The following is a 25,273-nucleotide window of genomic DNA, read 5'->3' as shown; positions in this document are numbered from 1 at the left end:
TGTAATGGTAAACAATTTTAATTGAATACACGCAAACATTTATTTTAGGGAAGTTATTTGGTGAAGCTAAAATAAATAAATATTTTCCACCAAGTATGGTCAGTGATTTGACACCGGGAGGAAGAAGTGGTTAATAGGTTGCATCTCATTGAGAAGAAGCAAACCAAAGCATCATAATGGCACACTTTTCTATTTATCAATATGTCTATCATAACACTTTCATGCTACAAGAGATAGAGCCTCGGCTCCGGGAAAGTGACTATTGATCTGCAATCAATGAGGCGTGTCTGGCGGCATACAACATTCCACATCATCACAGCTCGGGCATCCTGCACCAATAGTCTCTTATCAACTTGGCTCCCAAAGAGCCGGGTCTCGATAAATCAATGACAGCAAACATGAGTGAAATGAGTGTACAATCATCAGCACCATGATGACTGGGGCGGGGGGGGGGAATAACCATAAATAAAAAATAAATCACAACTTTTTGATGACATGTTTGTTGTCACATTACACTAGAGGGAGGCAAAGACCCATCGTCACATAAAGATATGATTTCGATTTGATTTCAGTGGCGGAGCTAGACTTTTATCCTTGGGGTGGCCAAGGCTATTTCAGGGGGTCCACAAACTATGACAATTAATTTGTTTCTCGACCAATGAATTGCAATCTGAGTCTCTAAATGTTGAACTCTTCATACTAAGCACACAGAAGATGAGGTTTGTGCACATGAATTAAAGTTTATTAACAATGTTTACAACACAATGTACACAGAAACACAACTGCAACATTTTTTCAATAATCACAGTAACCTGCTCACACAGTTATCCACTCACACACACACACACACACACACACACACTAGCTATTAACTCTCACTCTCTCTGTTCACCTTACCGGTACCTGACTTGCTTCTCTTTAAAAAGAAGTTATATATCTTGTCCCCGTCTTTTCATTTCTCAATGGACCCAATGAAAAAGAAAAAAAAGGCCAGTTTTGTAGCATCACTTACAATTGCATAATGTTATCAAATCCCCACTTCAAATCCCCACTTAAAGCCTAAAAAATGTCAGGGGAAATCGACCACTGTAGATGTAAGTTTCATATTCAAACATTCAGCTACTCAGTGGTTCCCAACTGGTTTTGCCTCAGGAACCAAAATTTAATTTTAGTCAGTCGCAACCAACATTTTTGACATTCTTTCGCAAAAAAAATTATTTCACCAACAAAATAGCCCAGTAATACAAAAGCCTTTATGCACTGTTGAAAACATGAAAAGTTGATATCTATGAAACATGAACAAACATGAAAAGCATGAAATATTAAATAAAAAGGCACTTTTTATGAAGTAAATAAAAAGGCAACTTCTTTTTTTTAATAGTTGAAAAAGGCAGACTTCTTGAATCAAATAATAAAACAAAACAGACAAAATATTTAAATAAAAAAGGCAGAATTCACTTGAATTACAGTATTTATGCTTTCTAAACAAGTTCCACTTGTGAAGCTCATGAGCATCACTTTTGTGATGCCCTCAACTCCTCAAGTTTTCATTGAAAGCACTCCACTAGTTTGTCTTCAGTGTTTTTAGCTAGCCTGTTGTGCGCTACATTATGCATGAAATAAGATGCTGCATAGAAGGGGGGGGGGGGGGGGGGGGTGGATACAAGAGCAATACTTTTGACACTGTAGCGATGTCAGTATTAAAACTTTTGAACAAACATACCAGTTTACCAACAGTTTAGAGACATAACAAAGGGCAAAACGTTGAGGATAATCCCCCAGCTTCCTTCACGTTATATTTCATGTAAACAAAAAAAGCATTAAACAGCTTGCTGGCCGATTGTGTGCTAGTTTCATTCCTCTAAAATCATTGGAGAAACATGTCATTATAAGCAGCAACCCGAATTAAATATACACGTTCATGTGGAATGAGGCTCCATGAGATGTAACTTGCCCATGTGCCCGTGTTTGTGTGTGCCAGCGGGCGCGAGAGACTGGCACACTGCACGAGCTGCTTATTGAAATGCGCTGGGTGATAGGTTTTCGTTTTTACCGCCATGAGAGGTCACTTAATGTTAACTTTAGCTTGACACCCGTGGCTGCTCGCAAAACGATCTATCTGAACACAAAAGTGTTTTTAAACAGGGACTCGTTTGCTGCTCGCAAAACGATCTATCTGAACACAAAAGTGTTTTTAAACAGGGACTCGTTTGGACACCACCGTAAAACTTACTTTAGAATGATGTCGTAGACTGGCTTTGATGCAAATCTTCTTTCGCTTCTGTGGCGATTCTTCTTCTTCTAATAAATGTGGATTACAAAACTCTTTGTGGTACATAGCGCCAACTACTGTACAGGAGGGTTTTAGCAGTCAAAAGGCATCACTGATTTCAAAATGCAAATGGTTCGTTTCGACAAGACGTGCGGTGCCGTGATATGTCAATCTGGGGGGGGGGGGGTCCAATCAGATTTTTGCAACCCCGGCCTCCCCACGGGCTCCGCCCCTGCAGAATTTAAAGCGCTTTAGGTTATCTTCATGGCTCCTATTGAGACCAGGGGTCTGCAACACAAAATGTCCCCAAAAAAAACCCAAAAAACAAATCTCTCTGGAGTCGCAAAAAATTAAAAGCCCTATAATGAATGCAACACATGCTGTGAGTGTCTATATTAGCCGACTATCCAAATGACATAATGAACATTCATGATAAAATGTTTATTTTTCCTGCAACGCATCCTAGAGAGAATGGCGCTCCACATGACTACTCTGCTGTACGATGGTGTTTTAAGTTTAACTTCCATTATCGATGTGTTGTGTTTCGTTGCATTGATGAAATTATACAAATATAATAAAGAACATTTTTTTTTTAATGTCATTTTTATTTTGAGGATTCAAATTGATCAAAATGGAACATACCTCCTGTAATTTCAGACCTCCCCATGGAAATAAAATGCAGTCCTCTTTCATCCTCATTAATACAAACAATCCTCTTCTCTTTTCCCCGTTATCTGGGAAACAGACAAAGTGTAATAAAACGCAGCCTGCAATTATAAAAATAAAACAGCTGCCTTTTGAAAACGTAAAGTATATCAAATTAAAATAATACAGTTTAAGTTCGATTTCTGTGCATTATCCTCTTCTCTTTAGTGTTCTATAAATTCTAAGTAAGTCAGTGCAAAGTAAAAAAAAAAAAAAAAAAAAAAACATCTTCGGACCTGAGCAACAAAACACAATAATATCCCTATGTGTCATTCCAAATATATTTTTTTTGGTCCTGTTCGGCTGTGAGGTCAATCAGAATGGAAAATCTGTATCCCTTTTATGCCGGAACAGTTTTACTGTGTCACAGTGGAGTTTTTAAGCTTCCGCTGTGATTTCTTAGAATTCTAATTTAGGTTTATTGAGAATCCGACTTGATCACTCGATCACTTGATCACACAAACAAAGACAAATGGCAAAGCACTAATTCTAAACAGGATGAGAGAAGTAAATGATTGCATTATCTACAACAATGAAACATTAAATATGAGTGTTGCATGGGGTTGTAGTGCTACACACTGTGAGGGAAGGGCAGGACAAGATAGAACAGGACAAGGACAGGAGAAGAACCATTGCAGGACAAGGGTCGTGAACCTGGCTGGACAACTTAAGTGTGGTGGCATTAATTATGCAAATTATAAAAGTCTACAGAACTAGAGTATAAGTGGGGGGATACACAAGCGATTTGCATATTCATGAGTTATGTCATGCGAGACCCCACACCCAGTGAAAGAGTCCCAGGGGTGTGTGCCTGCGGATGCATGCGAGTGAATTGACACCGTTTTACATGCACAAAGACTGACAGAAGTGTCCTGTTATTGTTGTGCTCGCACCGCGGAGGCAGAGGACCCCACCCAGTCAATCGAGGGGCGGGATCGGGTCCAGGGGTCCACCCGAGAGCAGCCCGGTGGACGGGCCAAATATATATTGACAAAAATCAGAAACCATTTGATTTAAAAAAAAGACACTAATAATGTGTCGATAACAGAATTGTGTTTTTGGACATCACTGGACAGCTTCTCAACATCGGGCATGTACAACCCCAATTCCAATGAAGTTGGGACGTTGTGTTAATCATTAACTTACAATTTTATGGCTGCAACACGTTCCGAAAAAGCTGGGACATGTGGCAAAAAAGACAGAGAAAGTTGAGGAATGCTCATCAAACACCTGTTTGGAACATCCCACAGGTGAACAGGCTAATTGGGAACAGGTGGATGCCAGCATTGGGTAGGGGTTAGACTAAAGTTAAATTAGGTTAAATTCTAAGTTAATGATTATTTGCTAAAAACAATCAAGTTTATCAGTTTTTAACATTAAATATCTTGTCTTTGTAGTGTCTTCTTTTTCTTTTCCTTTCAGCTTGTCCCTTTAGGGGTCGCCACAGCGGGTCATCCTTTTCCATGTAAGCCTACAGCATCTCCTGCATCCTCCTCTCAAACACCAACTGCCCTCATGTCTTCCCTCACGACATCCATCAAGCTTCTCTTTGGTCTTCCTCTCATTCTCTTGCCTGGCAGCTCCATCCTCATCATCCTTCCACCAATATACTCACTATTTCTCCTCTGGACGTGTCCAAACCATCGAAGTCTGCGCTCTCTAACTTTGTCTCCAAAACATCGAACCTTGGCCGTCCCTCGGATGAGCTCATTTCTAATTTTATCCAACCTGGTCACTCTGAGAGCGAACCTCAACATCTTCATTTCCGCCACCTCCAGCTCTGCTTCCTGTTGTCTCTTCAGTGCCACTGTCTCTAATCCGTACATCGTGGCTGGCCTCACCACTGTTTTATAAACTTTGCCCTTCATCCTAGCAGAGACTCTTCTGTCACATAACACACCTGACACCTTCCTCTACACGTTCCAACCTGCTTGAACCCGTTTCTTCACTTCCTGACCACACTCGCCATTGCTCTGGCCAGTTGACCCCAAGTACTTCAAGTCCTCCACCCTTGCCATCTCTTCTCTCTGTAGCCTCACTCTTCCCCCTCGACCCCTCTCATTCATGCACATATGTTCTGTTTTACTTCGGCTAATCTTCATTCCTCTTCTTTCCAGTGCATGCCTCCATCTTTCTAACTGTTCCTCCACCTGCTCCCTGCTTTTGCTGCAGATCACAATGTCATCTGCAAACATCATGGTCCACGGGGATTCCAGTCTAACCTCATCTGTCAGCCTATCCATCACCACTGCAAACAGGAAAGGGCTCAGGGCTGATCCCTGATGCAGTCCCACCTCCACCTTAAATTCCTCTGTCACACCTCCAGCACACCTCACGGCTGTTCTGCTGCCCTCGTACATGTCCTGTATTATTCTAACATACTTCTCTGCCAATCCAGACTTCCGCATGCAGTACCACAGTTCCTCTCTGGGTACTCTGTCATAGGCTTTCTCTCGATCTACAAAGACACAATGTAGCTCCTTCTGACCTTCTCTGTACTTTTCCATCAACATCCTCAGGGCAAATAATGCATCTGTGGTACTCTTTCTATGCATGAAATCATACTGTTGCTCACAAATACTCGCTTCTGTCCTGAGTCTAGCCTCCACTACTCTTTCCCATAACTTCATTGTGTGGCTCATCAACTTTATTCCTCTATAGTTCCCACAGCTCTGCACATCACCCTTGTTCTTAAAAATGGGCACCAGCACACTTTTCCTCCATTCCTCTGGCATCTTCTCACCCGCTAGAATTCTGTTGAATAAGCTGGTCAAAAACTCCACAGCCACCTTTCCTAGATGCTTCCATACCTCCACAGGAATGTCATCAGGACCAACTGACTTTCCATTTTTCATCCTCTTTAATGCCTTTCTAACTCCCCCCTTACTAACTACTCTACTTCTACTCTCCCTTCTCTATCATTTTCCTCATTCCCCAACCCCTTGAAGTATTCTTTCCATCTAGCTAGCACACTACTGGCAGCAGTCAACATATTTCCATCTCTATCCTCAATCACCATAACCTGCTTCACACCCTTCCCATCTCTATCCCTCTGTCTGGCCAACCTGGAGAGATCCTTTTTTCCTTCTTTAGTGTCCAACCTGGCATACATGTCATCATATGCCTCCTGTTTGGCCTTTGCTACCAAAATAATTTAAACCCTGCCCCTAAACTCCTAGCCTTACTGCCTTTCCACCTGCTCTACTTGACACACAATATATCAACTTTTCTCCTCATCATCATGTCAACTAACTCCTGAGATTTTCCTTTCATAGTCCCAACATTGAAAGTCCCCACATTCAGTTCTCGGTACTGCGCTTTCCTCTTCTCTTTACTGCTGAAGAACCCGCTTTCCACCTCTTCTACTTCATGTCTTTGTAGTGCATTCAATTAAACATAGGTCGAACATGATTTGCAAACCATTGTACTCTGTTTTTATTTATGTTTAACACAACGTCCCAACTTCATTTGAATTGTAAGATGTAACTTTAATCTTGACACATGACTGCAAGCTCTCATCTGTGAGGCGGTTGCAGTATTTGGATTTAATCTAGTTCATGTTTGAGAATATCTGCTCGCATAGGTATGTTGATCGAAAGATTGGATAATACTCCAAATGCATATTTCTTCATGTTCCTAAAACTGTCAGGAAGAGCATTCCACATTTCAAACAAGTTTCTTGGGTGTTGCGAGGCTTTCAATTTCACTCCATTCGTGGCTTTGGGCAAGCTGGGCTTTCTGGCGATTGACATTTTCAAGCTCGGCTGTCAGACCTTTGAATTTGGACACCCATAAATCTTTGTCAGCTATATTGGCCATTTCCATTTCGAGGTCAGCTTGATTTACTCCTGGGAATGTGTTCAACAAGGACAGCGAGCATGCCTTCCCTGGAAATGTCTTTCCACATGACTCTTTTTGTTATTTGACAACTTCTCATTACAAAGCACACATGTAAGCAAACCTTCCGCGTTGGCAATGAAAGCAAATGATTCAGTCTGAGAACTGCTGCATCCTCAGCTATCTCTCTTTTTCCCTTTGCGATCCATGGCCCATCACACACCCGCCGGTTTGTTTGCAACAGCCACCTGCCACGCTGAGCTGTGAAGCAAATCTTCGTTGACAGAAATGTTGAAATTTTATATTTATTCCACAAATTTTTGCAGCATTGGAAAACGTTAAGAATGTTTGTGTCATGTTTGTCGTCCTACAGAAACCACAAAACAAAAAATATATTTTTCTCCCCCATCTTTTTCCATTTTCATACATTTTTGAAAAAGCTCCAGGGAGCCACTAGTGCGGCGCTAAAGAGCCGCATGCGGCTCAAGAGCCACGGGTTGCCGAACCCCGATCTAGACACACGCAACATGTTGCGTGATTAGACATTCCCTACATAAGAAAAAAAAAAAAAGGTCCAAATGAAGGTGTTTATAGTCATGGCCTGTCTTGAGTGGTTGATGTTATGTGTCTGCAAATGTTTGCCAGCAGCAGGAGGCCGTCTGCTTTAATTGAAATGTATTTTGGTACATATGTGGGCCACATTACTGGGCTGTATCCTCGGGGAGATAAACGGGAACACGAGAGGGAGGCAGCATGTTGGGAAGAAAGGATAGACGAGCACTCTGAATGACCTGTTAAATGCTTTATGGGCCGTGTTGCACAATCCATCCATCCATTTTCCAAGCCACTTATCCTCACTAGGGTCACGGGAGTGCTGGAGCCTATCCCAGCTATCTCCGGGTGGGAGGCGGGCTACACCCTGAACTGGTCGCCAGCCAATCGCAGGGCACATAGAAACAAACAACCATTCGCACTCACAGTCACACCTACGGGTAATTTAAAGTCTTCAATCAACTTACCACGCATGTTTTTGGGATGTGGGAGGAAACCGGAGTGCCCGGAGAAACCCCACGCAGGCACGGGGAGAACATGCAAACTCCACACAGGCGGGGGCGGTAACTGAACCCCGGTCCTCAGAACTGTGAGGCTGACGCTCTAACCAGTCGATCACTGTGCCACTGTTGCACAATCAATAACCAATTTATATGAACCTGATGGATGGGTAAAGGCCGCACCGGTTACATTAGCTGTTTATTGGTCGGACTGTACAATATCGGACACTGGGAGTTTTGGAGGAAATCCATTCCTCTGGCAATTTTAAAAAACCTTGCGGAAGGTGTGAATTTCAAAGCGCCATACTTTTTTGTTATGCTTGTTAGAGTGGTCTTCTATTGCGTGATCATATTTTAGCCAGTCGATTCCACCTTGATACAGGCATACGCAGGTCGCCTTGACAACAGCCGCTGCTGTATCAGTCACTGCTCTTGGTCACAGGCTTTTGGAAAGAGCAGCCTGCATCATGTCATCATGTCTTTAGACCATTTTATCCTCTCTGCCCTTTCTTTTAAATTCACTATTCTGCAATTATTTGCTCCTGTGGACCAGTTTGATAAGGACTAGAAATCCTTCTCTCTTAAATTGAGCGCTTTAGTGACGGATTATCGTGCAGTCTTCCCCTTAAAGCCAACAGACTTGAAAGGCATCAAAATGGCTATAAAGCGTTGTATTTGAGATGTTGCACTGTACATCTCCTTTAAAAGTAGATTCTTCGTGCAATGGAACTTCTGAAATACAATGCAATGCCTAGTAACTTCAGAAGTGTGTTTTGCTTTTTCTTCCCCAGCAAAAGCAGTATTTTCCCCCTACGTGTAGCTACATTTGTCACTTGTCATCAAAATTAAAGGGCCACTTGCAATTTGTTAAAACTGTCATTATGACCTGACATCAGTGATTAACATGATCTGTGAAAAACAAAATGAATATCCTTGAGCCCATCTTGTGTTTCTAATTTGATTTGCAAGAAACCAGAGCGCCCGAGGAAAAACAACCATTTAGAGGCAGAAGGCGTGACTCATGACACACTCAAGGACAGACCCTCAGCCCTTTGCTGACCTGTTACCTTGTGTTTTAGGAGCTTTGCTGAAACTATGGTGGAATATCCACCTCAGGAAAATAAAAATAAAAAATCCCACCCCTCATTAGCCAACAGCTGTGTATCCTGTAGGACTCGAAAACAGAAGCATTGAAGCATTAAAAGAAGGAATTGGACAGGGCCTGAGACAAAACAAGGCTGAGCATATTAGTTGCCTCGCCATGTGGAGAGAGCTCAGGCAGCTCTGAGGATTCAGAAGCAATGCAGGATTAGCAACATTTCTGCTCAGCAGGCAGGTTTATCACCTCTTTTTAATTTTTTATTGATGTCCATTCCAAAAAGAAAACTTCAAAGTGATAACATTTAGTGTTATAGTAACTCAAAAAATAATCATGCTAACACCGTAGCAATTGTGGCTATTGCCAGCTTGTTTACAGTCAGAGGTAAGAATACAAATGCTTCGTGACTGAACGTAAGTCGATTTTTCAGGTATCTGCACTTCACGTTTCTGGCAACTTTTTACTTTTACCCATTATTTTTTAAACAAGTATCTGCACTTTCTACTCCTAACATTTTAAAAATGAGCTTATTACTTTTAAAACCTAAAGGTAGCGACGACGATGGAAGTAAACGAGTCAAGCGCATAGATCATACACTTTGTAGCTACAACACTCCCCATTTGAGCTGTGGGCGTACGGCGACACTAAGCTAGTGGGGGAAAAGTGTCGCCGCATTCTATGTTTGTTGCGACAGGTCGGAAACCAAAATAACAAGTACCCCTGAATATTATGCTGCATACGGTTGCACACACACCGTGCAGTCACAACAAGGGAACGCTGAACTAGGAATAATCTTACATAGGTAAGAGTATTTTTTGACTCTTTTTTTTCTTCTTTCTTTTACTTTAGTAATGAATACCAGTACTTTTGATATCTGATTACAGTGAGAATTCTAGTCCAGTATTGCCAGGACTGCTATTTTGTTGAAACTGAATGGGCGTTCTCTGTGACTATCATGACTACGCACTTTCATAATGGCACAGCAATTATGAATAGCCATGTTTGACAATCACACTTGTAAACGTTTATTGAGGGGAGTAGCTCTCCCCTCACTAAGTAGCACACTGAAAACGCCCCCTTTTACTTCTTTTTAGACTTGTGTGACAGTTAGCAATCGCGAGAGTTTAGCTTTGGATTGGATTTTCATTATTTCCTAAAGGAAAAAAAGTTTGTGAAAAATGAGAACAAATCCACATTGTGTGTTTGGATTGCAATGACATGATGTGATCAAGGCTCAATTCTAATCTATGGAGAAAGATTTGTCTCAAAATTATTTACACAATTTATCCGCAATTTACACATTTTTCGGATCCACAAATATAGCTGTGATCTACAAACGCTTTTTAAATCCACAAATATGCCCACGATTTGCACGTGTATTTTAATGTTGTGTGTGCATTTATCATGACTTATCATTTGTAAATATTCAATTCTGCTTGTGAATTGTTGAAGGTGCATTTATGTTTGAGACAAACGTAACGCAGTTTTCAAGATATTCACACACGCAGACAAATTGAGAGTATTCACACGCGTGGGAAAGCCCGTCCCTCCATCCGCTAGGTGGCAGTGTTGCGGATATATTTGTGTAAATATCTTTTTAGAGAAATCTCTCCCCACACTAATCTGACTTTGGCATGTCGGCTCACAAATGGGATCTCTCGGCATCCGCATTTCCAAAGTTTTAGATAATTTCAGAGGAACACTGCCAAAAGATGTGGAATTTAGTAGAATTTACTCAAAGATTTGCAGAACAGGAGCAGTGTCACGTGACATAAATGGCAAAATATGTCCAAAATATTACAAAGTAGCAAAAAAGCATCTACTGCATGTAGAACACCAGCAGCAAATGTCTAAGCCGTGGGTTTAAAGACCTTACTGCTGTGTATTGATTAATATTAATTAATTTATACAGAGAGATTAGGAGGATTAATTAAAAACAGCAACAGAAATACAGCAGGGGGGAGACAATAATCATATATTTCCTATATATTGTAGCAATGCATGTCATAACAATAAAAAAAAGCAGTGTAAGTTTTCTTACAGCGGTATTAGCCATGACTAATATAATCAGACTCTCTGTATGTCTTATAAAATACTGTAAAGACCAAAAAAAAAAAAAAAAAAACAGAAAAACTACAGCTAATAAAAAAAGCTGAGTAGCCGTGACAGCAGTAGGATAGTGTGTTGCACTTCATTGTCTCTATTTATAAAGGGTCCACATCACAGAGGCACGACATGGTACGATTAAGAGGCCAGGTTCACATGAAGTGCAGCCGCTTTTTACATGACCTTAGACATTTGATTTGTAACTCGTGTTACTACTGAGGGCACAGGAGTTTAGCACAGGAAGGTAATAAACTGACATTTTTGGCTCTCCACAGGAAAACGGGTGGGACTGGGGGGCAGGGGGGTTGTTGGGCCGTTCGGTTGGTTGATCTTTATCGTCCATCATGGTTCTTCAGTATCTGGCAAAGCACAACACATTTCTGTTGTCAATAAACAACTCATAGTTGTATTTTATATATTGCAATAGTTAATCAACACATGAACATGTACAGCGGAGTCACTATTTAATCACTATTTAATCTAGATAACAGATTCACTAGTCACTATTTAATCTAGATAACAGGCTTGCTGGACACGATTATGTACATGTCTACAATGACATTCAACTTTGACATTTAACACTTCATTGATATGCAAATTTGTGAAGTGTTTCGCATTTCTTGTGAGTATTTTCGCTTATCTCAATTAATACAATATGTAGTATGCCTTTACAACTCATGTTTAGCTTGGTTGAGGTATTCATTTCACAATACGTTATGTAAAAAATATGTAAAAGTATGTGCATTATTTAGTATTGGTAAAAAAGTTTCCACAACTCTGTTCAATTGCCAGGTTTTTGTGATATCAACAAATGAGATCAAGATAGATCATTTCAAAACGTATGCCACCATTAATGTGATCTATAACCTGTACAACTCAACTGGAAAAAAAAAATCTGTTTTGAGAGGGGAAATTTAATGTGGTGCCAGAAGTGTGCACACCCTTGTATCACTGGGAGGTGATTGTGTTCTGAATTAAATGTGAGTCAGCACGCACCTGCCACCATTTACAGTTCCTCTGTATAATCCCAAATAAAGTTCATCTGTTCCAGTAAGCTGTACGTGTAGGTGTGTGCTGACTCACATTTAACATGTTTGATTTATCTTCCTCTCATGTTTTATTAAAAAAAAACAGGGGTGTGTAGACTTTTGACATCCACTGTAATACCTCCCTGACAGTGGAAAAACTAAGCATTATTATCTTGGTAACACCAACTTTTGTATTCATTCCACCACGTTGTGCAAGTGAGGTTGAATTGCTACAAATGAAGGATTTCTGATTGGACATCAATTCCAAAGATGGCAAGAGTGAGGATGCGACACGAAAAGCTCTAAAGACATGAGACTTGTAGGTAGAGAACTACAAAACAATTATTTGCATGATGTTAATAGTGTAACTATGGAAATTTGCCATAGTCACTGCATGTCATTTGAGAAATGGCATTCAAAACTATGCACTCCTCTAATGAAGCATACATTTGAATATGAGAAAAGAGTCTCTCTTTGTCACAAGGAATGTGGCTAATAACTATGTAACCTTTGTTGGATTGGTGAGAATTCAATTTTACATTTTTAAACAAATATGATAATGGCCTAATCAGTATTTTTTGCCACAGTTTAAAAATAAATTGAGGCTCCTGCTTGGAAAATAATGAGAAAATGGAGGCTATTCTTGATGGAAAGGTCATTTTCTCTTTACCATAGAAACTTAAGCAAGAGAGATCAACTGCTATGCAGCGCTATGTAATTTGTTCATCTAACCTGCTTTTATCATCCACCCATCCATTTTCTATACTGTTCATCATATTCAGGATGACAATAGAGGGTAGAGCCTATCCCAGGAGAGGACACCTTGGTTACCATGTCATGAGCCTGTGATCGTGCCTGGTCTCTTTTGAGTTTTTTTCCCCAGTTGCTGTCTTGGTTTTGTGCTTTGGGGTCATGCTTTGATATTACGCACCGTAACAGGTACATTGAATTGGTATTCATCTCACACCAGCTGCACAAGTCAGCTACTGTGCTGCATGTTTACTGCTCTAAATACCAATAGCTGATGGAGTAAAACCTCAAAATACTGCAGCTGGCGCTTGTACTCCATAAGACTGAGTAGCCAAGAAGTCCTTCGCCAATATTGGGACGTTTGATAATGTCACAGTCAATTAGCTGTCTCATCTTTTTGGAGATGAGATGTTCAAGTCAAGTGTTAGAGTTTGTATTATTAAAAAAGTTTGACGCCAATATTGTCCCTTGGGCTCCAAATATTGGTTATCGGCCTCCTTGACTACTGATAATCGGTATTGGTATCGACCCTGGAAAAAAACATATCGGTCTATCTAAACATCAAAACCGAAACATTAGGTAGTCAATGTTTCATTTTAATTTAGTTTTAAAATGCAACCAAACAAGAGAAAAAAAGATATTCTTAATTCGACATATTACAGAGTGGCGGCACGGTGGCCGACTGGTTAGAGCGTCAGCCTCACAGTTCTGAGGACCCGGGTTCAATCCCCGGCCCCGCCTGTGTGGAGTTTGCATGTTCTCCCCGTGCCTGCGTGGGTTTTCTCCGGGCACTCCGGTTTCCTCCCACATCCCAAAAACATGCATTAATTGGAGACTCTAAATTGCCCGTAGGCATGACTGTGAGTGTGAATGGTTGTCTGTCTGTTTGTATGTGCCCTGCGATTGGCTGGCAACCAGTTCAGGGTGTACCCCGCCTCCTGCCCGATGACAGCTGGGATAGGCTCCAGCGCGCCCGCGACCCTAGTGAGGATAAGCGGCTCAGAAAATGGATGGATATTACTGAGTCTTGTTGACAAGCCTGACAATAAATGAACGAATTACAAAGTACGTGAAATCAGCTTCAAAACGGTCAAGAATTGAGTCTTTCAGCTTGCAGACACTGTGGAGACACAATCAGGTACACGTACCATCTTACTTCTCTCACGGCTCCTTTCCAGTGACCAAGATATCACACACTTTCACAGGCTGCAGAGAAGGCTATAAACCTATGGCTATAAACTCTGCCGCCAGGACAATCTTCCCTCCTTTGAAATACAGCGAACAACCTGCTTCTGTGGCCACAGAATGGTGCCCCATAAGCGGTCAAAGTCGCGCTATGCTCTCCGGTCCTGCTGGATGAATTTTGTTTTTCAGCCAGGAGAAGGAGGGAAGGAGGCTGTGAGGCTCACGGCAGTAACGTTGTTGTGACCTCCAGCGGCTTCTCTAACTGCTGGCAATGGGCTGCGGATCTCGTCCGTTTTACCACTGCCTCACAACACAACGTGCATGGGTGCCAGACGGCAAGACAAGTTGCCCAAATAACACAAAACACATTACACTTTATATATTTTCAAGTTGTGGGCATAGCTTCATGGCCAATTGCACGCTATACATGTACGGGTAAAACTAGCCGAAGTTATTTATGAACAAGGAAGTGCAATTCCACTGAATGGCCACTGCATGGAATTAGGGCACTTGGTTTTTATACAGTGGGGTACACGCTCCAGCCCCATGATGCCATTGGGCTAGTTTTTAGCCCCACCCACAAAATCAGGAAAATTTAGAAGGTGGAACAGTGCCATATCAGCCATATCGCAACAATTCATTACTATATAGTTATCAGTCTTTGCGCAAGTTTTCAGCACTTTATCTTCAAACATTTAATGTATTTAGAAAGTAAACGTGAAAATGAGCTTGCTTGCACTTTAAATAGTTTGGATGTTGCTGAAAAAAACTGCTGTTTGTTGTATTATGAAATTGTTTGAATGTTTTTAGTTTGTTAGTCAATGCTGTTTTGCTTGTTGCCTGTCCTGACCAGGGAACTCTTGTAAAAGAGATTTTTAATCTCAATGAGGTTTTCCCGGATAAATAAAGGTTAAATGAAAAAATGAAAAATCACTAACACCGGTCAACAAGCCATAGAAATAGCCGCAAAAGCTCAGATATTTATATATATCACGCCACACCTTCTAAAGTTGAAGCATGTGATTTGCTCTCTCTGGTCATGTGGCATTTTGCCCTTTTCTCAATCACATTTTTCCAAATATGACCTTGAAGCGCCAACTTGTGGTGCAATCTGTTACTTTGAGAGTTTGAAAAAGGTTAGACTCATAGTTACAGTTAGAGAAGGCTGAGAAGTGCATTCGAAACAAGGGACATTAATGCAATGGGTAAAACTTGTATTTGTAGTTTTGATTTGAAATATATCCTTTCCGGTCCTGGAACATTGCTGACACACCTCATACAGTAATTAATTAAGTCCGGAAGTATAGGTCGGTAGGTATGTGAAGTAAGAAGAAACGTAAGTTGACAAGGAGATGATTTGTTTTTGTTTTTATTCATACAAGTACAAACATTTATTTTTGGTGTTTTGCTTGTAAACATCCATCCATCCATCCATTTTCTTCACCGCTTCTCCTCACTAGGGTCACGGGCGTGCTGGAGCCTATCCCAGCTATCATCGGGCAGGACGCGGGGTACACCCTGAACTGGTCGCCAGCCCATCGCAGGGCACATGGACACAAACAACCATTCGCACTCACATTCACACCTCGGGGCAATTTAGAGTTGTCAATTAACCTACCATGCACGTTTTTGGGATGTGGGAGGAAACCGGAGTGTCCAGAGAAAACCTACGCAGGCACAGGGAGAACATGCAGACTCCACACAGGCGGGGCCGGGGATTGAACCCCGGTCCTCAGAACTGTGAGGCAGACGCTCTAACCAGTCGTCCACCGTGCCGTTCTTGTGAACAAACTTTGTGAATTATATGCCCTTCTTCCTTTGTATCTTTGCTATTCTAGGAAACAAGAAATACATTGTGCAGTAAATTGTCTGTGTGTCACCGCAAGCGTCTGGCACAAGCCTTAATTGTCAACAAAAACACAAACAGTGAGACTCGCGTCTGTGTGCCGCGATTGTTCCATCGCAGACATAAATTGCCTGTTTAAATGCCGTCAGTCTGGATCGACGGGCCTCGTCAACACAATGGCCAACAGCAGGGAGCTAACTACATGGGTGCCTTTGGGTCTTTGTCAGCGCTGACAAGGTGATGCAAAAGCTTGGTCTCTGATGGAGCTGCATTGGTAAGACAAAGGTTCCAATGGAAAAAGGGAGCATTCACTAGAGATTTATTCGGCACTGTCAGACTGCATATTGTGAAAAGATAGATTATTATTACATGAGGTTTACAAACAGATGCGGTTCGGACTCAATTACTGCTCTGTCCATCTGTCTGACTGCTTTCTCCTCAGCTCCGTCCTGTTCTCTCTCGTCTCTTTGATTGCTGTTCTCTCTCGTCTCTTTGCAAGTTCCTCACAAGGTTTTTGCAATGACTAGTGTTGTCTGCAGAAAGTCAGGCAACACAGACAACAGTGCCATTGCATGTTGCGATAACTTCTATGAGATGTGGGATACAACCACATAGTGCCATCCAGCCATCCATTTTCAATACCACTTGTCCTCATTCATGCTGAGGCGGTTTAATTGGATGGGGAAATGCGGTTGTCGGGCTGGACTGACAATTGAGCCAAAAGGTAACCAATGCAGAGCACTCCTATCCATCTTCCTCTCCAGTGTTCGCTGACTAAACAATACATTAGATCATCTACAAATGGAACTAATATCAAAACAAACAGCCCTCCTTGTTCAGCGATGACAGCGCGAGTGCGCAGTCACTAATGACGGGCGGCTTCGCTCTGCACCAACACTCGCCACGCCTCTTGCACTTTTTGCCCAGCCACAAATTTCACTGTCTATGTACATATTAACAAGAACAACCACCCGTTCTTATATTATATATCTCATATAAATTGTGGAAGACCCCTGATATAAACCATAAAAAAATTATATCAGTTCTCGGTATCGGCTTGGAGAAGCAGCAAGTATCGGTATCGGTCAAATGAAGAGTTATCGTGCATCCCTCACATTGGGAAGAAGCTGGAGGACCCACAAAAAACCCACACAAGGATGGGGAGAACATGCTAACTCCACACAGGAAGGCTTGATTCTGAGTTCAAACCCCCAACCTCAGAAATGTGCCAAACAAACGTTCACATTCACAATTGAAAATTAAGTATTTTAATCTTTTTTTTTTTTTAAATCTTTGTTCTATCTTATTTTCTTATTCTATATATACTGTATTTCTCGAGACTTATTGGGCTAATCTGGGACCTCATGGATTTGAATTTCATGCCATATCATGTGTAGATGTATATTGGTATGACAATTAAACTCTTTGAATCCATGAATCCTTGAAAGATACCAGAATTTCCTACGGGCTCAATTAAGTCTAAAATTCTACGTTGACTTGTGTGTGCATTTAACAGTTACAGGGCTACTTTTAAACTGAAAATAGAGGAATGGTGTTAAGTTACAGGCATGTGTGAAGGACTCACAACCAAAACAATTTTATCTCCGACTAAGGACACATTTCCTGCTTCACGAATGTGTCGAGTGGAGACATACATACTTCCCCACAGTGTGACACAAGGCGGGTGTGGCGAAAGACCCAAGTTCAAAACACCAAACCACGGAAAAAATTGCAAAGGATTTAAAAATTTTTATTTAAGGTCAACTGTGACAGGTCAATTCAAAGCCAGGATACAGAACAGTTCACAGTCGAGAGGGTCAAGTTTTGAAGATGGGAAATTTGTCTTTGGCCTAAGTGATGCAATGTTTTGTAAACCACATATAGCAGGTCAAGCAATTCAGTGATTTCACTGTTGTCTTAATCCACGATTCACAGAGACCAGAAAAAAAGAAACTCCCTTTTCCCCTTGATCAGGCAGAACTCGCGGTCGTGGACACAAATCGGAGTGGATTCATGGGGTAGCAATGTTGCCTCTTGCACAGATGACTTGTCGGACACTGACACTGATTGCATAATCAACAAAGCAGAGTGTGAATCACTGTGGCTAGTAGAATGGATTGGCTGGGGGGGCTTTAACCAACAACAATTTACACAACTGTAAATTACTACTTATTATGACTAATTATTAACTGACTACTACAGAATGGAAAATGTATGAATAAACTTTTTCCAGTGAAATAAAAGAGTCTACTTTTGGTGGGTTCGGTGCTTACACAGTATTGTCACAGAACACAATATTATATGGGTTCTGAATGATCAGTCAAAATGCTGTAAAACGGCTCGCAATATGGGGAACTCTGCCTTGAAAATGGCTTGTCGTGAATGAGTTAATTGCTTTATAAAGTGACATTGCCAACTACTGGCCTGGCATAAAAACTACAGCTTTATCACTCTGAAAATGGGGATTGTTTTCACAAGATGGCCTTCTCTACTCAGACCTTCCTGTAACCCAACTTGATTGGCACCATTTAAGCACTGAAGTTGTTGCTCCCCTTCCACTCAATGCTGACCCTGTTTGCCATTCATCCCAATGACACTCACCCTGTGTCCTGGACCAGCTCGTCAGACTTGGAGATCTTGCGGTAGCAGTAAACCATCTCTACCAACAGCCAGAAGGTCAAGAAGACCAGCAGCAAGTACATCATGATCTTCGAGTAGAGGGCTGTGGTGTCCGGGCTGACTGTGGGGGCACAAACAGCAGCGAGAAACATTTTTTATTCAGTACATTTTGGTTTCTTTCGTGTGGTGAATAAAGCAATACTGTTTATTCACAGGTTTAAGAAGGTTGTGTGCTACCAACAATAGACAATCAGGCATTATAAAGAAGACCACTACTACTATTAATAGGATGAATCCAAATGCTTATGAGATGCATCAGAGCATCACGTCTAGCTATTGATTGGCACTTCGCATTGGCATTTCTTTGTTTTCAATATATAAACTACATTCACTCGCTAATTTATTAGGTACACCTGCACAATGTAATGAAAATCAATACAAGAGATGTATGAAAAATTCTGCTGTTACAAAGATTTAGTTCAGAATTATTCATTTTAAAGAGCTGGATTTTTCAACAAGTCTTGTATCACTTGTGCTCCAAGCAATACAGCCTGTAAAGTTAAAGGTTACTTGTGGAGATTTTGATCATTTTAATGAAAGATTCACAATTTTTCATTATCTTTATGGTATAAATTAATTGAATCAAAAAATCGACACAAGTTAGCTTCGAAACGGTGAAATAAGATGAATTGTTTCAAATTACAGTAACTTGCAGGGTGGGGTGTAGTCTAGATTTAAACTTTATATTAGACTTAGTGTTAAGCACCAATGTAAAACACATAACTGCTTGGCTTTGTCTCATTAAATCACCTTTTTATTCATATTTAAATTGTGAATAAAGGTGCAAAGTGGAACAAAGTACACACTCACATGAATACACACATTCACAGCAGGCTATATAATCCATTTGACAACAATGAACATCATTACTGTAACATAATACTGCTCTATCATGGGGCCGGGGGTGGGTGACTCTTTGTGACATTTGATAGCACAAAAGTGGCATGTGAAATAAAAACCCTCTTAGAGGGGGGGAAGAAAAAATACATCTATTCTCTGCAGGCACAACAAACAATATTTCCCTCTATCGTTATGCATAGATTAATTACTTACAGTACATACTAAACATAAGTAATGGAGTCTTGTGTCATGACAGAAAACAGGTCAACATCTATTATGTGCCTAGGCACAACAAACACATTTGCTTCTATCTTTATATCTTACAGTTCATAATAAACATAAGCAATGGAGGGAGTTGTCATAATGGAAAATAGGTAAAAATATTCATCAGACACATTATTAGGTACCTGTGTACAAGCAAATGAGATCCAAGACAAGAGCTATATGAGAAATTCTGCATTTACAAAGATGATAATGCTCAGATAATGACGCTCAGTTGAATATTCTTAGAGCGATAACCAACACATTGAATGCAATTAAATAATTAGGGATATAGTTTTCACGTTGGACCTGATTCGGTTGAGCAGGTGCACCGAATGTTATAACGAGTGTATGTAATGTGAATGTACTGTATGGTCCATTGGAAGCATTCAAATGCAGGAAGCGGAATACATTACCCCATGTGAAAAGAAAGCAGACAAGGGGCAGACAAGACAAAACACACAATTATTCCTTCTGTTGTCGACAAGAAGATGAGAAGGACATGTGCATTATTAGAATCAGACCAACATACTAATGCTTCTTGAATCAGTGAATTTGAAATATTTTATAATGTAATGTGTTGGATTAGCAACATGTATAACACAAGGGTAGCGCTATCCTCACAAAATCCAAATTTGTGATGATTTGTTAATTTGTTTGGCCTGTGGATGATTGTATTTAGCTGAATAAAAAAGTAAAGTGATAGAAAAATAGGTTCCACATTGACTAATGGACAGAAATGGTATGACCAAATACGAGTACAAAGGCGAGAGTTACTGCATTGAACGTCACTTGTTTGTGAGCAGAATTACGCAAAAAATGCAAAAACTTGGGAGGGGTTGAGGTGTCATTCAATTTTGGTTCCAAAAGAAGGAAAATATGAATACAATAGATTTTCATGACAGAACTTGTTTTGTTGGCAAACCCCCAAAACGCTTATTGGCAGCTTATCCGTGCTTAATCAAGAATTTGTTGGGGCTTAAAAAAATATATATAAATACAATTATAATCAGTGTCAATTATCTTTAGATTTTCGCTATTCACAGTCCACCCTGGGCCCGATCCCTTTCCTAGTCGGATGTAAAAAAAAATTCTGACTTCCAAATGTTCTGGAACATACCATTAAGGGGACAGCCATTGCCAAGTGGTTAAGATCACCCCTACCTGGTGTCTGGTTTCAAGTCATCAACCAGCAGAATAATGTTTTTCGGGAGGGGAGTCAGCTTCGTCAAGTGTGGAGCGGCAGCGCTAGAGATGAGGCAGCAATGGACCACCCACCCCCAATATCCACCGGACCCACGGCTGTGGTGTCCTTGAGTAAGACACAAATACCCTGAACTGCTCCCTGGCTGCTAAGCTGCCCCTTGCTCCTGTGTGTGCAAATAACTGTGTTTGCGGTGTTCACTACTGTGATGGGTTAAATGCAGAGGACAAATGTTGTGAATAAACAGTATATTCATGACAATCAAAATGGTTCTTCTTAAATGATTATATAATGCGCCAGAAACAGGCCCGGTTACGTGGCGACAAAGCAACAAACAAAATATGGCAAGCGTTACCAAGGTGGGGTCGTATGTTCTAGTGAGTATCATTCTAGTTTAAAGTTAGGCCTGCCGCGTAATGATTAACGTCGCCCAACGTAACTGGACGGGACAATCATGAAAAATACAGTGAGGGACTAACCCGCACATCAGGTTACCGATGCTTACATAATATAACAACTCGCTGAATTGAGAAAAAATAAATAAAAAATGAAAACCCTGGAGTTCTTATTAGGAATCAACATTTTGAGGCGCCATATATCATCCATCCATTTTCTGAGCCGCTTCTCCTCACTAGGGTCGCGGGCGTGCTACAGCCTATTCCGGCTATCATCGGGCAAGAGGCGGGGTACACCCTGAACTGGTTGCCAGCCAATCGCAGGGCACATACAAACAACCAACCATTCACACTCACATTCACACCTACGGGTAATTCAGAGTCTTCAATTAACAAACAACATTTTGTGATTGTCAGGGAAGGAGCAGCTTGTCCTGGCTGCTGTAGCTATATCATTATAAAAGGGAGTGTGTGGATATTTGAGAAGTTGTTGGCAATGATCGGCTAATTCATTGACTGCACTTCTGCATTTTGGCAACAAAGACTCTCCACGCTTCACCTTTTAGACACAGACACACACATTTGAAATTATAAATATAACTAACTGTTAAGGGTGAAACGATTCGTTTTAGCAATGATTCGATTTGTATCACGATTCATGGTTAAGGTTTGAATCAAGGACAATATTGGTTAATTTAGAATGATACGATCCGAAACAATTCAGTGGGTGGAAATTGATTCAGTAACTTTTCAACAAAAAAATTATATATATATATATATATATATATATATATATATATTTAAAGAAATGCCTGCATAATGGACAGTGCAGGTGAAATTTCTAAGATTCTTGTTGTTTTTTGTCAGGAAATCTGGTTAAAACTCATTATGTCAAAAAATATAAACATTTTCCTGACGTCCTTTCCTTCTATGCGTCTTATTGTGTACCGTACTATATGTGTTTTCTAATGGACTACGAGTCTGCTTAATAAAAGCTGATTGATTGATTGTATTGCGTTGCAATAAAACAAATGAAAACAGCAACTTACTGTTATGTATATTATGTCAGCTATGATTTTTGGGCAAATTTATTTTTCTAAAAAAAAAAAAAAAGAGTTTGTTTAATTGGTATTGGAATTATGAGGGGATCCTTGGAAAAATGTCTCCACTGTAAGGAGTCCCTAGCTAGACCCAAAGTTTGAAAATTATTAACAGTTAAGTAGTAATGGCTAGAAACAAAGCACTGTGAGGTTTTCATGAGGAAAATCTTTTAGGAATAGTGTTTATAATAAATAGAGAGGTAAATAAATTCACAAACCTGTTCTTTGTAGCCTGAAACGGTGTGTAGTTGTTTACGTTGCCGCTGGCTCTTCTCTTGTAATCTGGGTTTCCCCTCCTTGTACTCTGCTATCGTTGTTAATGGCTAGCGAGCTAACCTAAGCTACCCATCTTGAAAGGCTTCAAAGTGCACAGCGATTTGGCTCGAGTCACACACACGCATCCCTAATGCTAATTTCTCACGAGCCTCCTTCTCATCTGCCATCCACCAGACAGACCGTCTGAAACGTCACGAAAATAGGTAAAAGTGCCTAAAAAACAGCACGCACATATTCAGTGGTGTCTCATCCAACCAGTAGGGGCACTATGGAAAGGCGTGACTAGATGTGCGGCGTAGAAAAGGAAAGAAAGAAGAAAAGGGACAACAACGACGACGAAGAAAGCAGCCTTGACAGTGCTAATTGTCATGTGCTAACTGGAAACTCAAGTGTGTTTCTTGGAAATACAATACAAACAGCTCCATTATAAACCCTGTCATGCGTAAATCCAATGCGTTATTTCCGAGTATCGATACAATCGATTGATTACCTTTTAAAACAATTTAAAATCGATACTTTGCGTCTGGAAGGCTAACTTGCCGAGCACAGATCGATCTCGTTGGATCGTAAGAATATAAATCAATACATAAACGAATGAATGAATCGCTACACCACTATGAAGTATTATTGTAAAACACAATATACATACTGTATTTGAAGGGCTTGATGGCGGCTGGCTGGATTTCGCATCATACCCAGAAACGTAATATTTGTTGTGAAAGCACATGTGATACGACATGCCAGTTTTTTACTGGCCGTTATAACTGTGTCATTGTGAAATTCCAATTTCGCAGCAAAACTAGTTGCTGACGATTGGCCATTGCGCGACAGATTAGAGGCACCCACTAATCAGATTTTTGGGAGAAAGTGTTGAACGACAAACCGCACCTTCCTCTATCACCTTCAGTGTGATGTTCTTCAAGATGTAAGCTGACGGAGTGAAGGAGTCAAACTCAAACTCGCGAAGCACACGGCACTCGTAGACGCCGCTGTCATTGTAGGTGACGTTCACGATGCTGATGGAGAGGTCTTGCAGGTCCTGGCTACCGTTCCACACCAGGCGGCCCTTGAATGGTCCATCCACCTCCATAGGTAAATCACCCTCGTACTTGTATATCTAGGAAGGAGGGAGGGAGAGGGAGAGAGAGGGAGAGAGGGAGAGAGAGAGAGAGAGAGAGGTGAGCTTCTCTTGTTTTATGACCATCAATTTTAACAAACAATATTGTGGGAGCAACCTACAAGGGTTTTGTCAGGTGTGACGCCTTGTTCCACCTTGGTCATGTAGTACCAGTCCACATGCGTCTTGGCTTTCACTTCCTCACGTTTCATACAAGAGATACACGTCAACTTCATCATCTTTCCCAGAACCGCCTCCGTCCCCGAGGGAACGTCCACGCATACTGGCTGGCTCAGGTGCGCTGGAATAAGAAATGAGTAGACTTTACACCGATCTGATCGGTTTGATCGGTATCGGCCGATAAGTAGCATTTTATGCTGATCGGCTTTAATGCCATAATTCATTGATTGGCTTCGCAAAAGACATTTACTCCGTGTCGAGTACACTATATTTGAATCCAAAAGCTGGTTTATTTTTAGCCTTCTCACGTGTCTTTTGACGTAGTACTGTAAATCTCTGACAACCAATAAAGTTATTTAAAATAAAAACATGTAGGCGGTGTGGGACAGACAACACGTAATGCGTCGATCAGACTACAAGACAAATTTGGTCTTTCACAGTTGCACTGCGTCAGACTACTGCAATAAAACTTTGCATTCCAACCCCACCGCATCCAGTCCTTTACAATCAATGGGCTTTATTTTGTCAACTGAAACGCGACCGAATACACTCGTTACCATGGCGACGCCAACAACAATGGCTTGCGCCGTGTGTACTATACGAATAAAATGAGAAACAACATGTGGTGGTGGTCACCGGTACTCGGGAGAGGACTTTAATTCAAGGATTGGTTGAGGTATGCTCACGTACTTTTTATACGATACCGCTCGCAAGTAGGCAACAAAACGTTACGTAGACTAACAAGCTAGTGCTAGCGCTAACGGTTGTATATAAACATGCCGGCGTTATGTCGAATCATGCGCTAAAGTTTCGATGTGTGTGAAGTAATAAAGTAACAATAAAGTAATTTAATTACAGTAAGTTCGTTGTAATGTTGGTTTGACCTGACTGATTAGAATACACGAGCTGACTAGAGCATTGATTTCCAACCTTTATGGAGCCAAGGAATATATTTTACAATTTGAAAAAGTTAGTCATGTTGTAATGTTGGTTTGACCTGACTGATTAGAATATATGACCTGAATAGAAAATACTTTTGAAGATACTCAGTCCACAAGTACATACAGTAAATGAAAAAGTCATTTAAATAGACACATTGCTCCGTCTTGCGATCGGATCGGTTATCGTTTTTTTTAACTCGGTGATTGGGCCCAAAAATCATGATCGTGTAAAGTCTAGAAATGAGCGCACAAATAGATTCGGAAAGTAAACATAGAAATAAATCACAACTCAACAGTACCAAGCAGCAAGGGACGGGCTGGGGTGTTACTAGCATGAATAAAACTAAATAAAAGACCGATTACTGACGGCACAAAAACAGAAAAAGACCGATTACTGACG

At 40.9% G+C, this 25,273-nt stretch overlaps 1 protein-coding gene across 5 annotated transcripts in view; it reads right to left on the bottom strand.

The window, feature by feature from the left end:
* Positions 1-2,636: 2,636 nt before the first annotated feature.
* The window catches only part of scn3b (sodium channel, voltage-gated, type III, beta), a 31,059-nt gene continuing 8,422 nt past the window's right edge, over positions 2,637-25,273 (bottom strand). The window contains exons 2-6 of one of the 5 annotated variants that reach the window (XR_009768955.1): positions 23,875-24,053; positions 23,524-23,752; positions 18,482-18,620; positions 11,329-11,430; positions 2,637-3,006 (exon numbers count right to left, since the gene is read on the bottom strand). Coding sequence is in view for 4 of the 5 variants with exons in the window: in XM_061682438.1 (XP_061538422.1) it covers positions 17,892-17,943; positions 18,482-18,620; positions 23,524-23,752; positions 23,875-24,053 (599 nt within the window). In the remaining variant the exon portion in view is untranslated. Of the gene's footprint in view, positions 3,007-11,124; positions 11,431-17,670; positions 17,944-18,477; positions 18,621-23,523; positions 23,753-23,874; positions 24,054-25,273 lie in introns of those variants that run through there. The other 4 variants (XM_061682439.1, XM_061682438.1, XM_061682440.1 and 1 more) reach the window with 4 other exon arrangements.

Source organism: Phycodurus eques, chromosome 7, assembly GCF_024500275.1.
Source record: "Phycodurus eques isolate BA_2022a chromosome 7, UOR_Pequ_1.1, whole genome shotgun sequence".
Classification (NCBI taxonomy): Eukaryota; Metazoa; Chordata; class Actinopteri; order Syngnathiformes; family Syngnathidae; genus Phycodurus; species Phycodurus eques.
This window is presented reverse-complemented; position numbering and strand designations above follow the sequence as displayed.